Source organism: Manduca sexta, chromosome 6, assembly GCF_014839805.1.
Source record: "Manduca sexta isolate Smith_Timp_Sample1 chromosome 6, JHU_Msex_v1.0, whole genome shotgun sequence".
NCBI lineage: Eukaryota > Metazoa > Arthropoda > Insecta > Lepidoptera > Sphingidae > Manduca > Manduca sexta.
In genome coordinates, this window is record NC_051120.1 from 9,927,193 (window position 1) to 9,944,995 (window position 17,803).

Consider the following 17,803-nt stretch of genomic DNA (forward strand, 5'->3'; position numbering starts at 1 on the left):
AAAACTTTTTTTATCGCTTTGAATAACGAGACGAGCTTGCCGTTCGCCTGATGGTAAGCGATACAACCGCCCATAAACAGTAGAAACACCAGTTTGGTATTCCACTGCGCTCGCCATCCTGATACATGAGATGTTAAGTCTCAATATGTCTAGTAGTTACACAGGCTACTTTACTTAACTTACCCTTAATCGGGCCGTCGACGAAAAATACGTTTAAAAATATGTGTAATTTTAAATGTAGACATTGTAACTGATTTTTCGGACGACCAACAGCTCGGTCCACCCCGTCTCTATGTAGTCTGCAGTCATTGAAATATCGGTAGAAAAGTAAATAAAAATAAAACGGTGAGTAAATTTTAAAATTCGTAATCTAATGAACACTCACATCAACCCACCCACCGCGGATGTAAGCGTGACGTTACGTAGTAACACGTATAATCAAAGCACTCATTTGTTCCAATAAAAAGTAATATATCGATTGTCTCAAGGAAGCATCGCATCTGTTGCGTGTACAAGGTTCCTGAGAAAATAAATAAATACACATAGTCACATATATCATTTCCTAATAAGTTTATTATTATTTATTTTATTTAGTTAATAAATAAAAACACCGTGATGAAGATTTTGATGTGACACCAATTTCTGCGCATGACACAAAGAAATTAATTTGAATAAAATGTAAATACCACGACGAGAATAAGTCTGGATTCAGAGCGGATCATCATACGCGCTATTTTTGTAACAGAGTTGTTTATTGACGTAGAACATCAAAAGGGGAACCTTCACCAGGCCAGTTAAATTAATAACGTACTCTAATTTTATCAACACCACAGAGAAAGATCGAATGAAGATTATATAAGCATCACATAAAATAAGAAAAATATGGTCATAAAGCTTCCAATAATTCCATTCCGCATTTCTTCATCATAGGGCTTTGTGGAATGGGCTACAAACAACAGTTTTCAATAAACGATCTCAATCTTCAATCCGATTCTGAGAATGAACCAATCAAAATAACTCATTTGTGAGAATGTCAAATAAACTTTGTTCTGATTGGTTTATTTTTGAGGTAGGTCGAAAAATGCGATTTGGATCGTTTATTGAAAATGGTGGTTAGATAAACATAAAAGTCAGTTTGGTGGTAAGCAACCATCATACATAATAGTGTATTACAATATAATACATAAAATATTCACCGAACCAGTTTACATCTGATCAAATATTCAAATGGTTTCCGAATAGTTTTACCGAAATGTGCCTAATATTGACTGCTGAATACCAATTCAATAAGTCCAGGCGTAAGCATACATACGATTATGATATCAACTAAACTGTCGAGGCAATGTACGAAGGGTTGTTTTTTATGTGGGTTTTGCTCCTAAAGTAGGAACACAGTGTCTAAGATATTATTAATTATATTAATTGCTAAAATTTCATAGGTTTTGTCCTTCATATCATTAACTACATTCAACGCTCCTTATTAATTTGATGTTTTTGCACGTTCCAATTGTCTCTTAAATCCTTTCACAACTATTAATGTATTTTTCTCATTACTTCAACCAATTCAACACAACAAAACAGTCGGACTATTAATTATCTCAAGTCTATGGACTAAACATTACATATGTATATGTAAAACCTCGCACAAAACAAACCGACATACCCATGCATAATGTATGCCGCGTACGAACCTCTATTACATCGTTAGCCTACTGATCTGGCTATGTGATTGCGTCACAATTGTTTGTTATACACTGATCATTTAGCGAAGCTCCGTCAAAACACTATCAAGTTCAAGGCGCCGATGGACCGCGTGCGGAATAAAAGTTACGACGAATTGGAACGCGGCGTGTTTGAAATTGAAAGTGGTGTCGAGATTAAGAGGCTAGATGATGTTTCTGCTATACATATTAACATTTGGTGTAAATGCAGGATTGAATATTTGAAAAATTCTAAAGGTACTTGTGAAAAATTGTTAGTTAATGCATCATAAATAAGCATTTTCTACTTTGAATTGTCATTTCTAGCGTACCAATTTAGTGAATTACTCACCTTTGACGTCAATAAGAACTTCATGGCTACAATTGCTAAAATAATCTTGTATGCTATCACATCAATTATTAGGTAGGGAATAAAGTGCAATCATAGGATAGATGCATTATTTTACATGCAGGTGTATTCCACATCCTTCTAAACAATATATTTTTTCGTTAATAACTTATTCACAACACGTTTCGCTCTTTGTCTCAAGAGAAAGTAGAAAGAAATACCTACGTGCAAGGATTTTATCTTACTTCATCTTTTTGGAAGCAAAAATCAGTAATCATAACAAGACAAATTAGTTAGATCCGGGATTTAATAACTAAATTTGTAAATGCAAGTGTCGGTAACAAAGATCCAGTTATTGCTGTGATTTTATATTTACTTGCCGATCCCGAAACACGTAGGAAAGATGTAAACAGAAATTACGTAACACTGACATGACGTGAAGCTTATTATTAAATCAACTTCTCTATAAACAATAGAACGCCGATGCTTAATATAGCCATAGGGTTTGAGTTCATTTTTAAAATTGGAGCAAAAGGCAAAAATAATAAATTACTTGATGACAAATAAATGACATCACATGACCAAAAGACTAGAGGATCCATTGGCAAGTTTTGAGGAAACGAAAGCTAAGCATAAGAGGTTACTGGGTTCAAATGAAAACAATTACTGCACAGAAAAATTCAAAATCGGATACAACGCAACTGCTAGACAGATAACTAAATTTCAACGGCCTCAAGTCACGACGACGGCTGCATCAGTTGCATCAACTGCTTCGTTCCAGATCTAGATCTCGTTTACATAACTGATGCTAAATCTATTGCAATTGTTTCGATTGCGACGTCTGAATGTTTCACGTAATCGCTTACCAAACTGTGACATCAATGTTTACACTCTGATACTTCTATGGGTTTTGAGACATCTATTCGGAATTGCTCCAATATTCATGATATAATAGATTTGCAACCAAAGGTAGTACAACTTCTCTTGTGGTTTACTGATCATAATTCGTCCCGTGATATGACATTTCTATGCCGGTGGTAGGATATATCTTATATCCACCTGGATAGTGACAAACACATGTTAAAACCCGCCATTGTGGCTCACGTAAGTGTGTCACCTTTTCGGTACTAGCAGGCTGACATAATTGTCTCGACTGCCGAGAGAATAATCATTCGTCAGTGATGATTACCCCTCGACCGTCGTCAGTACTTAAAAGTTGCAAACAATTCTATAAACCTTTCAACATGGACAACATTTTGTGGATACGAGAAAAAGGTTTACGTTCATAAATATTTACATATTATATTGTAAAGTAAAAAATTCGAGCAATGTTTCGTAAGTGTCTATGACGTTTGAGACTCCTAAGCCCATACAACTTTAATGCACCACCTGTATAGTAAGTACATTACGAGCTAATTACAAAGTCGCAGCAACTTACAAACTAAATGTTATAATAATTAAAATCTTTATCAGCAGAATTTGGAGAAGGATTTGACAAGCATCATTACCCCTCCTTTAGACACCGTACTTGGGTATAATTTAAATTTCGAATTGGCATAATATCATATCACACATGTGATAATGTTGCCATATTTTTGTACTAGTTTGTCTTTCACTTGACCTAATTAAACAACCCACGCCGAATCTAAAAATATTACTTACAGTAAACGCGCAAATTAATTGCGAATTTGTTACTTTTACTAAAATGTTTACCGCTTATATACTTTCATAGCATCGATCTAATCTTGTTTGATATCCTATTTATCATAATTTAGTTCCAAAATAAAAATATTTCTGAAAAACACGTTAACATAAATTTGCTTTACCACATCGCGAAAGTGTCAATGTTATTTTTAAACATTCCGTCCTCATTCATATACAAAAATACACACTTTTTAAATAGTGCTCTACTTAAAAAAAAGCTTTTCGAAAGATATCGATTCTTTATCAACTTGCATCATAAATCATAATCGATTAATAAAAAAGAGCGTTCGAAAATCAAATTACATCGAATTACCGGCCAGTTATTTTTAGCTGACACAATTTTTTTTTATTCGACAACATTCGATAACATCATTTGTGGCACTCGTGCAATATTCGCGTGTTCGCAACCATTCGGTATCGGAAGCGCCAAAGACTCGCAACATAACTATCGTACAAAGCGGAACCGGTTTCATTTTTTAATGCCGTGAAAAAAAAAAAACATAAACTGCGCATTTGGTTCAATCGGATACGGCCCTAACGTGGACACTGGTTGAACTTTAGTTACGTAAAGTGTTCCTTCCGTTTGTTTCGTAAGCCCGCTTGCATGAGAGCCGTCTCGGAGTCTGGAAGCTGCTTCCTCACGCGCAGAGAGCTACTGATTTTAACAAACCATTAGCATAAATCACGCACGATCATTAAGCGATTAGAAGTGTTAGATAAAGATTTTTTCACACAGAAACTAAAGAAATGGCTAAAATTCGATTACAATTTATTAAAAAAATGGTTTAAGTAAGGATTTATTTATAAAATCAAAACATATTACATCTCAACAGTCCGACTTAATAACAGATTAACATGTTAATGAACAATTCGGTTAACTTTAATCGAAAACAAACTGCGCGTACGCAGCTAAAACCAGTTTTAATGGTATTAAGGGATCATCTGATAAAGTAATGCCGGAAGCTTTTTGTTTATTAATTTATACACCAGATTAAAAGTACCTTTTCAATTTCCTTATGGTTGTATTTTTATTGGCTCATAATATAGCGGTATGGATGTATTTTCCGCAAGAAATGAACCTAGTTATGGATCTCACTTAGAAAAGGACAAAGACCATTCTTTTGGGTAGAATATCCAATTTAAAAGCGTTCCAGATCTGAGGAAGTAGGATTGGTCGAGTCGAATGCGCTTTGACATGTAGCTTTAGGCTAGTAGAGTGCATTACTATATCCCATATATTATCAAAACATCTTTTTTTTAAATAAATGATAAATAAAAATTCCTTTAAATGTTGGTATAGATTACATCACAGTCATTTGTAGAGTTCGTTATAAAGATGGTTTAAAATTCGTGCACAATGAATTTTTTCACACATTTAATTTGTAATCTAGAAAGAAACGGTGAGATGTATTATGTACCAATCCATTGTGAACACAGTAAAGTATGTTAAAATAAGAACAAGTTGCTGCATTTCCGTTACAACAGTTGTTAATTAGATAACGAACAGATTTAGTCATAATTTAACTTTAATACTTTGCTTCTACTTTTCTCCTTAACAAATTATGATAGTTTTTATAGTTTATAATTATGTTTGTACATTTAATTCTACAGTTGCTATGTAGGTAATAGTAGGAACCTACTTTTTGAAGCATAATAACACTTGATTTTAGAGTACAAATGTGCCACGGAAGGCTGTTAATTTGAAGGAAATAGTTTACGGCAGTACACCTTTAAACACAATATGTTAGAGCTGTGATACTACAAGGGCGGATTACATCGGTTTCTCTCTATACACCATCTGCTAACCAGTATCGACTAATCAGTAATCGGTTCAGCTGATCTTAATTAAACCATTATCTATATTTTTTTGTTCTGCTATTTATTTTTATTTTGCACTTTATACAATGTATGTATGCGGACTTATTTGATTATTATTTTAAAGTAAAGTTCGTGAAGGTTGCCCGATATTCATCACGCAAATTATGCATGAATTGACAAAGCGTACACATACACACACTCCCAGTTTTTATCCCCAAAGGGGTACGGAGAGGTGCAGCTGGTACGTCAACTCTTCGCCGTGTGTATTCCGTCCTATGACATGAGAAGGGGCGAGCCTATCGCCATAGCGGGCACAAGACTTTCAGACTTCGGGCTGACACTGAGTAGAAAAACCCAATATACCTATTTTACCCGATCTGGAGATCAGACCCGAAACATCAGCACTGTAGTCGTACCATAATGCAACTACAGCACCACGGAGTCTACCGTCAAGGAATTGTATGGATATTATATGGCATATACGAGAGACATTATTCTGGATTAACTTCGACACCTCTTTAAATCTCTAAAAAATGTACATAATTCCTTGATAAGATTTCATGCGACCGAATACCGCTCGCTACCCAGACTACATCTATCAAACAATTTATTATACTATAATATAGACAACTACAGGTAGATGATGACGTACAAAATAATAGATAGGTAACGTAAACCCGCGCGTAACGCGGGTGCTTGCGTCATTTACTCGGCACATAAGTCGTCTCGGCACATCGGACAATCAATAATACTGCTCATGTAAAACTACTAACTGCTCGTAAAGAGATAGGACAACAAACTACCACTTTTATAATCCATGATTTTTATAATCTATTTAATCTGAATAAACGATTTAATTCCGGTTCACGATTTTGTTTCCAACCACTTTAATCCATATTGGTCACTTATGTTGTAATTTTTTTATTTACGATTCTCGGCGGACAGAATATTAGTTATACTAATATAATAGTCGGTGTATTCGGATTTTTTATTAATTATTTTTCAACGCCCTATTCCTTACGCCACACGTTATTTTGACAATGCGTAAAATGCATGTAACGCACCGTCGCGTTTAAAACAACTTAATTTGACATACAGATTACCATGCATGGTAATTTCATTAAGATGACGTAACAGGCCTGCGTTTACACTGTCATAGAAAATAAGGCGCTTGTACAAAATAACTATTATATTGACAAAACAAAGGCTGTATCGCTCAAGAATACAAGACAGTCCTCGACTTACGTCGTTTCGATTTACGTCGTATCGAGTTACGTTGAATAATGTTTTGACACTATTCGTTAAGAATACGTCTATTTCGATTTCCGGCATAGGAGAATTTATTTGTCGCTTATTAAAGTTACACACATATAACAAAAATAACTACATAATTATTTAAAGTACTTGTTTTTGAAAATGCGGTTGGATTTTTATTTTGCCTCCTTGTGGAACCTACTCCTAACCCATGTAAACATGAAAAATATGTCTTGACTTACGTCGTTTCGATTTACGTCGCGTATTTCGAGAACCTATCATGCCGTAAGTACGAGGTCTGCCTGTATTTTAAACAAGGCTCTAATCATAGTGTAAACCCTGTCGACTTTGGCCTTATGCAAAAGAATTCTCAAGAGTTATCAAAATCAATATAAGAAGGAAGGAAATAGAGATAAATAATAATATTATGACATGAATTAACAAATGTTTGCATCATCTGTAAATACTTCATCGTTATTTCTTACAGCTGGGGTTTCTGGGTGCAAAGGTCATTCGAGATAGTCGATTGAAATATTTATAAATAAAACAACTTATTGTATTAATGTTAGGTAAAATACATAGTATCGTTTATCAAATTTGTTTCATTATTAAAACAAGACATAACAAAACTATTAAACGGTTTTATCAAAAATACTATCGCTCAACTAATATCAAGCAATAAATTAATGTAAAAATTAGATAATGGGCACTTCTACTAAAAATAATAACGATAGAGATACTAAGTATGTTAAACATTAATATATGAGTAACATTCAAAAGATTTCATTTCGTTCATTATAAAGAAGGCGATAGCCTAGTTGGTTGTGGAACGGACTGCCGAGACGAATGTCCGCAGGTTCAATTCCCAAGGGCACACACCTCTGATTTTTTAAAAAATAATTATTTGTTTATTCTTTGTGAATTATCGTTTGCTTTAACGGTGAATGAAAACATCGTGAGGAAACCTGCACACCTGAGAAGTTCTCTATAGGAATTTCGAAGGTGCGTGACTCCGCACTAGGCCAGCGTCGTAGACTAAGGCCTAATCCCTCTCAGTAGTAGAGGAAGCCCGTGCCCAACAGTGGGACAGTATATAATACAGGGCTGATATTATTATTATATAACATTCAAAAACAAGAGACGGGTCAAAGGTTAATAATATATACTAACGTAAGCTCAGCCCTATAGTTTTAGGTAAAGGTGCCCCCCGACACACATACGTCGAAGCATTAATAATCGCTCGTATAAAACTATTATTATTTTTAATTATTCATATTAAATCACCACTATAAAACACAACATCAATTCAACAAAAATAAAAAGTTTATTAAAAATAGTTAAGTCCATCGTTATTTCTAAACAATAACAAATTTATTCGAAAACGATCAAAGCATACGACATTATAATTTGACTACAGTCAATAAAATGGTTCGTACGCGAAACACGAAGTAAACACACAACATTTATGTGTTGCACGGTCCATTAAATCAGCTAACGAAGCTTTGCGAACACGTAAACAATGAATTTTATTACAAACTAGCTTTTGCTCGCTGTTTCGCCAGCGTCAAAACAGGTTTTCCGGGACAAAAGTCCCACTATATATTTTCCCGGGATAAAAAGCAGCCTAAAACCTTCCCAGGGTCTTAAACCATCTCCATACCAAATTACATAAAAATCCGTTCAGTATATTTCTAGAAAATCGATAACAGACAGACGGAAAAGATGACATTGTTTTATAATATGTATTATAGATTATAATAAGTATATATGTATTAGCTTTGATTGTATTAGTACAATAGTATTATAATTACCTCACAGTCTTCTGTCTCATGCGTCACTCACTTCTCTGAGATTATTAAATATTTGCTATTATTTTGATATATTTTTCCATACAAACCTTTTTCTGATAATAACGAACACATAAAAGAAAGATTTATCCAATTTGGTGCAGTCGTTTAGAAGTTATGCGCGTACAAACATTTCGGTGATTAATTTTTATTTATGTATAGGTATATATATTAAGTTTCTATAAAACAAAGATGTAACTATAGCTTAAAATAAAATTAAAGATGATATACGTGAATTTTAATATTTATTTATTTATTTATTTATTTATAAATCATAGCACTTACATTATATGGTTTATTACAACTGCGTTAAGATGCGCACTAAGTTTAGAACTTGTATCGCGTATCCTTTACAAACCAGTATCAATAATTAAATTTGTCAGACTCTAGTTAGAAATCACAAAGTTACAAAAAAGAAAACAAATAACAATAAAAAATAATGATAACTACAAAAATTCTCTATAAAGAATGAACTACTAAACTAAAACAGCACAAATTTCCTATGTACTGTTAATAATCTAGAAAAATATAATATGACTATAAACTCTTAAAATTAATTACATAACCAAAACTGTTGAGATCAATACGAATGTAGAAAAAACAGTGGCAGGGTAAGACAATAAGAACCATTGTGTATGTGGATGTGTGTATGTGTAAGTGTGTGTGTATGTGTATGTGTGTGTGTGTGTGTGTGTTAGTCACCCAAAGTAGTTAATAATTCTTCGGTATCTTGGTATGACAGTGTCAGAAGCCACTCAGTTAATTTAGATTTTAACTTGCTCGACGGCAGCATCTTAATGTTAGGTATTCGGCGACATACCTCATTGTAGATGTGAGGCAGCAAAAAGGAAGGGAGTCGTTTGATGAAAGCAGTGTGTATCGTGGCAGTTGGAATACGATAAATACGGCGCTGACACAGGTGTTCAAATTCCTCAGAGTTAATTGCTCTTTTGTGTGAAATAATAACAGCTTTGAGTATGTAAATTTGTCGTACTCGCAGTACTTTACACTCGGAATAAAGTTCGTCTGTAGAGAATCTGAAAGGTTTCCGCAACATCACCTTTAAAACAGATCGCTGAGCTCTCTCGAGTTCCATGAATTTAGTTTTGATCGCTCCACCCCACGCAAGAATGCAGTAGTACAGCAGAGACTGTGAAAACGCCTTGTATATCATCAATAGAATTTCTCTAGGAAGGTGTCGTAGAGCTTTAATAACATAAATGGATTTTCTAATTCTGCAACTGAGAAATGTAAGATGCTTTTTAAAACATAGGTTTTCATCGATTACAACCCCTAGATATAGAATGTTGTCAGTGTAGATGATACTTTCACAGTTACACACTATAATAATAATTAAAAGACACAATAATAATTAAAAGACAACTAATATTAATTTATCTCGAATTTCAATATCCTGCAAATCTGATTCATGTATTGTATATTTAAAGAAATAAAAAAATTAATTCCTTACCATTCTAGAGTAACAGACGTAAACTGTTATATCGTCGCTGGCATATCAAAATGTATGTTTAAATACTTTGTTAAGGAAAACAAAGGAAAAATAAGAAATGATTGTTTATAGTACTATGTATGTATGTAAAAAGTAATTTATGTTTTTTTCGGAACGGGTATAATTTAACTGTATTTATTCAACCATTATAATATCCTTTAAAAACTGTTTGTAACTAATACGTGAAATTTGAATACATATTACCGTTTGCATCTTTTTTTTTATAATAACCAGACGTACATTTTGATATGACAACAACGATATATATGCGGTACATAAATATAAAATTATTTTTAAGTACCCACATATACACTATTGTAGGCCTTTCAATAAACTATCAATTTGCGATAGTCTGAATATCATTACATACATTACAAAAAAAAAATACGATAGCAAAAGTTATATGCATTTAGATTTACACTACTCGTTTGGTTTATCACTTATCAGTTTATTTAACAGCGGGGAATTCCAGAATTATGTATAAACACGACAATATATTGCGATGAACAAAAATGGAACGAGTGCTTTCCTATTTCTGAAAATCTTTTGTGTCTCAGAGAGGGCAGTTTCCGCCATACGGGACACAAAGGTAATGAATCAAATCAGTGTTCGTGGAATCGGAAAAGCTAGTTTGTATACTCAATCGTGGTATTTGTAGAGGAACATTTTTATTCGACTTCACAATAAGGATGGATTTGTTACCTCAAAACTCAGTTATTTATTAATCGATTATGGGCAATTATTTTTGTTGGACAATTATATTTGCTATGGAGCTAGTTTAAGACCTTGAGAAGGACAAAGGCTACTTTTTATTCCGGGAAAAATTGAAGCGAGACTTTTATCTCGAAAAAACGATTCACGCGGGCGACGCAGCTAGACAAAGCTAGTAGGTTTATAATAAAAACTAGTTGACCCGACAGACGCTGTCCGTCTTAACTATGAATTAGCAGCGCGCATTCTGTCAATCGCTGACAGTTATTTTAAACAATTGACAGTTATATAAAATTAATGTTTTCGTTAAGTTTTCTTAAATTTTCTAATTCTCCGCGCAATTTTTTGAATTTCTTCTTTCATAAGAACCGCCTCCTGACAATAACAAACACAACAAATAAATGGTGAAATTGGTCCCGCCGTTCACTCGTGATGGCGTGACCAAGGGAAATAGGGATTCATTACTATATATATATATATAAATTAAACTAAACTGTACTACAGCAATACGATAAGTCGGATAAAATAATACGACAAAACCAATCAAATGGCGCCATATCTCGAGTAAGCGATGAAAACTTCACTGATTGATAACTTGTGATATCAGTTATCACTATCAAAACAAGTATATAAGTGATATCGATCGCTTATAATCCGAAATGTCAGATTAGAACCTAAAAAATCTTTGCCGTCTATCAATTTAGGGCTATTTTTAAAACGTTTTTTCCGTAAAAAAAAGGTTCAATAATTTTGTTTTACAATGATAAAACTAATTCTAATTGGATTGTCGACGCCTATAATCAAAACTAATCACAACGGGCAAGTGCATTACGATTATAGTCCTTATGCCATTAAAATTTAATAGTTGCAAAAAAAGTTTGCGTCCCATCGCATAAACAGCATTGTGACCACTGAAAATCAGCGGTGTATTGAGTTTGCACTACTACCCACCATAAAGTAAGTGGTCATTTACCGACCACAGCGGCGATCAGCCAAGGGTAAAGTCAACAGCCTACCTGATTTATTATAAGTTTTGTTTATATTTCTTTTTTGGTACTTTAGTTTTGCCTTTGATTTTTATTATTTGTCATTTTATGTTAACTGTTTTTTTTGTGTTGTGAGCTGTGACTGCAATTAAAAGGAAATAGTTTTTCTTGTTTCTATGTGCTAGCATTCCGACGATACATATAAATTAATCTTTTGCGATATTGAGTTATACATATTTCGACCGTCTTTTTCTTGCGTCTTTTGAAATTAGTCAAAATTAAAAAAAAGTATATCGTCTAAGTCAATTCGATTTACAACCATATCCTCAAGCGCGTAGAGTGCACGATACGTTTGCATCTACAATCTACTCCTGCAGAACGCAGTGCGTGATAATAATCGAGCAACAAAATCTTTTTTAAACAATGTACAATCATATAATTTACGAAAGAAACTTAATTATCTTCAGTATCCGGCTCGAAATGTCACGTGTTTGTCTCGGAGCCATCATTTTGAATATCAAATGTTTGATAGACACGATAAGGAAACCGCAGTTAATTAGGACGCAATCTTTGTCACGTCAAATCGTTTAAACTAAACGAAAATTTGTTATATGTTTCTGTAGACCAATTCGGAATTAACTTGTTTTAGTGGTTTGGTCTTTTTCCCCAATTATTAAATATTTTTTGAAAATGCCTATACTAAAAAAAAATATACCAATACTTCCATAATAAATTAAAAAAAAATGTCAATTCTCAAGCTCTTTAAACTATCAAATAATCCTGAGTCAGTTTGCTTTATAAATATTTTCATTCTACTTATATGTTAATACGCGGACAATGGTGTGGGTTATATGTTCGTTCGTTCTGGGTTATTTGTTTAGTCTAAGATTAGTTTATAGTTTATAGCATGAAACCGTTTTTGTCCCTATAATAAAAAAAAAAAATAACCTCATGAAATACTAACGAATTAAAAACAATGGAATAGACAAACAACTCACCAATCTTTGCGCTGCTGAACACGATGAGAGCGTGCGTGTCGTCCACCCACTTGATCTCGAAACCCGTCTCCTTGTACTCGCTGAACAACGAGAACAGATCGTTCGTCTTGAACTCACTGGGGAAGTCATACACCTCGACCACGTGGCCGAACGTCTCGTCATAAGGTCCGTTGAACAACGCCTGGCCCCGCGTCTGATATTGTTCGTAGTTATTCTTCGCTTTACTTATGTGCACTTTCCCCACAGTCGACGTCAGCTCTTCCAGTAAAGATGGATCCAAACACTCCCCGCTGTCGTCAAACACCGCGTCCCAATCATTCTCTTCCCGTTTCAAAGACACTTTCTGTTCCAATTTCGGCTTTAGCTTCTTCGGCTCGGGTTCTTTTTCCTCTGTAGGTGGTGGAGACACGGGCACGGGCGCTGGCTCATCTTTAACGTCCTCCACCGGATCCGATATAACCAGAACGTCCGAGTGGAAACTCTGTTTGATTATCCTTTTACTGCTCCTATTAATCTCCTGCGACGCCCGCTTCAACTCTATCTTTTCCACGTCCTCATCCTTGCTATATAAATAATCGTTATCGATAATATTGCTTTGATTCGCCTCGTTCACAGCCATGTTCTCGTCGGACTCATTGGTCCAGTCGCCTGCTTCAGTGTTACGGCTGGTGTCGGCGTATTCACTATAATAATTCGGGCTGTAGAAGCCGAGCTGTCCGTTAGCAAAATAATCACCTATATAAAAATTTTCACCTACTTCTACGTCGTCGGTAAAACTATTATCACTATAAGATATTGCACTATCACTATTTGGCACTTGGAAGCCTGAAGGCACAGATTCGTTTGTATCGCTCGATGTGGACTGAGCACCTATACTGGGCGCCGTGTGAGATCTTTGATTTCTGAGATGCGGTGGTACGTATACGTTGCAGAAGTTTTTGTCAAGAGATTTCCTGGGTGTTCCGTGTGCGGAGCGGTCTTTCGGCGCGGGTGATTTGGGGCACTTGGGGGGCTCGGCGGGGGCGGTTCGTTTATTAGCGTCGGGTGATTTGAGTTGCGTCTCCTCGGGCGGAGTGGTGTCGGTGTGCCGGAGTGCTCGGGGGACGTACACCGCGCGGTCAGGGCGGCGAGGTTTCGTTGAGCCAGTTCTGTTCAACAATAAAAAAAATAACCATTAACACAGCCATTTTTTCTTTTATAGTTCACAGATAAACAATCAATAACCAGTTTGTGCAACATTAAATGATATATCAAAGCTAACAACACCTAATTTACATTATAATAAAACTTTATTGGTATTGTAGAACATTTAATAGTTGTTTGTAAATCAAAATGTTTTCACAAGTGCGCACGCGCACCTCGATGTCGTGTTTAAGATTTAATTACTTTTATATTCTGACGTTTATTATTGTAGATAATACACTGTGTTTACTCGACTTATATTGCATAATAACCAGTTCATCGCAGTATATCAACTATTTACACGTTACGCATTATCTTTCTGAATGAACGGAGGCAAACAAAATAGACTGAATTAATTATAATACATAATTCACATTCATTGTTCGCTTTAATACCTATGCAATTAACTTTATGAACTTGATTAAACATGATCGTAACAACGGGACATTACATATTCAAGCAAATGAAACTTTAATGATCAAGGGAAATACAACCGAGCTTTAAAGAAATGGATGACCCAATTACATGGATTTAGATTTAAGCAAAGTTTAAAAAAATACAATAGTTGTATGCATAATATTAAGCTATCAAAGTTCCTCAAGCTCCTACTGTTGTATTTCAAGAACCATTGCGGAATATGGATATAAAACAAGAGGACGATTCAAGCAATCACTAAACAAAGACACAAACAATCGTACATTCACAATGCTACCAACAATGAGCCAGTCATACCTCTAGTATCGTCGCAACGGTCACATACTTTGCATTAAATGATACAACTGCAATTAGCCTTGGTAAAACTTCTAATTAGACTAGACGGAAAAATAATTAGACGTAATACATACAGTAGAACATAGAACTTCCTTTTTGAGACGAATTAAAAAGGAGATTTGCATCACGCCCAGTGAATGTATTTGATAGTTCAAAAACTCCCAAATCAAATGTAAATAATACTAGGCAATCACATAATACTAATGACAAACGTACATTTAGAATACTACTGATGGAAGCCATCAGCTGTCGACCATTAACGAGACGTTCTAATTTACATAATGCACAAACCCGTATAGAATCTAGGTCTAGATCATTTAAACTTGGTGAATGGTGAGAGAGCACTGACTATTTATTTATACAAAATGTGCCACAGTAGCCTATTCCTGTCCCTTTTCGTAAATCAAATAAAACAGACCGTTTTGGACAGTCGAAAGATTCAATATCTCTTGACCAACTTTGTACCAACCAAATCACCGACACGAACAGGGAAATCATCAACGCTGACCTCACCTAAACACGCTTTCTTGACCATTTCTATTGCACGCCAAAAAAGAACCGTGACAAGAAAACGTGAACCCTCGTCGATAATCTCGCAACTGAACACAATGCAACAGTCAGCGGTCGACTATTACCGAAACACTCACGTAACAACAAGTGGGACAAGGCCGGCGACCCCCTCGCCGCGGCACACTTTCCTTGTTTTCGACGCTTCGTATCTCAGAGTCGGATAACCGGCTGTGCGATGTAATCGCGTTTTGTAAGTTGCCAATCTGATGCGTCGGTCTAGATTGTTGATTGTTTTACCATGTTGGGGTAATTTGGTGGGTAGTGATTTGGAGAGTTACGTCTCTATCGGTCGGTGAAGACAATTAAAGGCGTAAACAGACGGAGTGAGCTTTATTTAAAAAGAAAGAAATAATTTCTTATAAAGCAATCTTGATAATACTGCCATTAAAAATGAAAAGAGAAGTACTTAACAATTTTCAAAATTGAGTTAATAAGAAGCCGAATCTAACAATTTGTTTCCGTATAAATTTATACGTTGAAACGTTAATTTTCTTATGTGGCACAATATGATGTACTATTTCGGCCATATAAAAATTAGACCGCGTAATTCTCTCTTCATCATCATTAACCGTTACACTACCCCGAGAGACATTGCCATAGCGATTATGTAGTTGGATACATCGAAAGAAAAAAGTTTTAAACTGGTTTGAAGATTGTAGATAAAATACTTATATACAATTTTGATTTAACTTATTATCGAATGCGACACAAAAATAAATATGGTAGAGTCGAAAGTCGAAACTGAAACAAGTTTGGGCTACTAAGGTTTTAATATAGTCTTTTATACGCCCAAGTTACCGAAGGTCTAGAAGATACCTTATAAATAATCATAGAGATGTACCCACTTGCTCGTGTGTCGACTTTCTGCTAAGGAAATGCCAATAGTATTTCGAATTGTAGACCACCTGCTGGTCCAATTGAAAGTCGATGGACATTCGAAGTTTACATAACAGAGTCAAGTTAATATCAATAATAGTGTTTTAAGTAGTTTACTATAGATTTAAGTAGTAGGTACTTACCGAAAATATACAGAAAAAATATTTTATATATATTTTTTTTCATAACTATAGTTATTTTTTTTTGCTTGTATTTCCTGTTGTTGTTTTTTTAGGTTTCAGGCTAAATTTTATCTTCAAAAAATTATTTCTACGCGGAAAATACACGTGTGTATTAGTATAATACAAAAGAATCTCAAGACACAACAATTGGAACGTAATGCAACAAATAAACATACGTTTCATTACGTTAGCTGGTAATTTTCTGCTCATACTCAGCTCGCTACAGTTACGAAAGCATGCGATCATGCAGCAACTATACATGGAAAGTGGGGCGAGCAGCTGTCGTTTTATGACAACAATCTATACATTTATAATTAAATATTATTAAGAACTGAAGAGATGATCTCAATTTTTATACAAGTAAATGTAATGGTGAAGGAAATCATTTCGAGGAAAACTTAATACCTAAGAATTCGACATTGTAGTTTTGAAGATATGTGAAGTCTACAAATTCGCACTAGGTCACCGTGGTGGACTAAGGCCTAAACCCTCTCAGCAGTAGGAGGCCTAATACAGCGTTGGCATAATAAAATGTCAAAACATTCTGGTCTCTCGCATGACATTTATACGGCAGCTATCCTATAAAGAGCTTACTGACCATGTAAGTTGATTAAGCTGATTTACACTCGTAACCTTCAGAGATATAATTACTTCTTAAAATGGCAAGGATTTACCGTTACATCGGACATTATAATAAATAATAATATCAGCCCTGTATTATACACTGTCCTACTGTTGGGCACGGGCCTCCTCGACTACTGAGAGGGATTAGACCTTAGTCCACCACGCTGGCCTAGTGCGGATTGGTAGACTTCACACACCCTCGAAAATTCTTATAAAGAATTTCTCGAGTATGCAGGTTTCCTCACGATGTTTTCCTTCACCGTTAAAGCAAGCGATAATTCACAAAGAATACACACAACGGACATTAAATTCCAACAATACGTGCTACGTGCACACTTTCGGGGCAGAATATCTGATAGACCAAGCACCCAAGTTAAATGTAATAAAACTAAATGGACTTTTCAATAAGAACTGATCAAAATTACATTGTTTTTTACATTTCATCGGAAGACTGAATTATTTAGTCAGATCTTGTCTTTTATTTAGATTATTAGTCAGTTATTGGTTAGTCAGAAAGGATACTTATTTTAACCAAACAGCTTACTTTGGAAATTGAATCGTTTGGTCATGCTTATTAAATAAGGAGCCTATATCTTATTTCTCTCAATCAATATTACTACCATTAGATCATTGATAAAATTCAACTCAAAATTCACGATAAAACAACAGATCGTTATGGTGTAATTCCGATATTTTTCTTACAAGATATATTTTTAATATG

General features: G+C 34.8%; 1 protein-coding gene across 2 annotated transcripts in view; it reads right to left on the minus strand.

Moving 5' to 3' along the window:
- Positions 1–17,803, minus strand: part of LOC115440520 — a 52,934-nt gene that overhangs the window by 12,200 nt on the left and 22,931 nt on the right. For both annotated transcript variants that reach the window (XM_030164861.2, XM_030164863.2), the window contains one exon: positions 12,878–14,025. In XM_030164861.2, the coding sequence (XP_030020721.1) occupies positions 12,878–14,025 (1,148 nt within the window). The remainder of the gene's footprint in view (positions 1–12,877; positions 14,026–17,803) is intronic.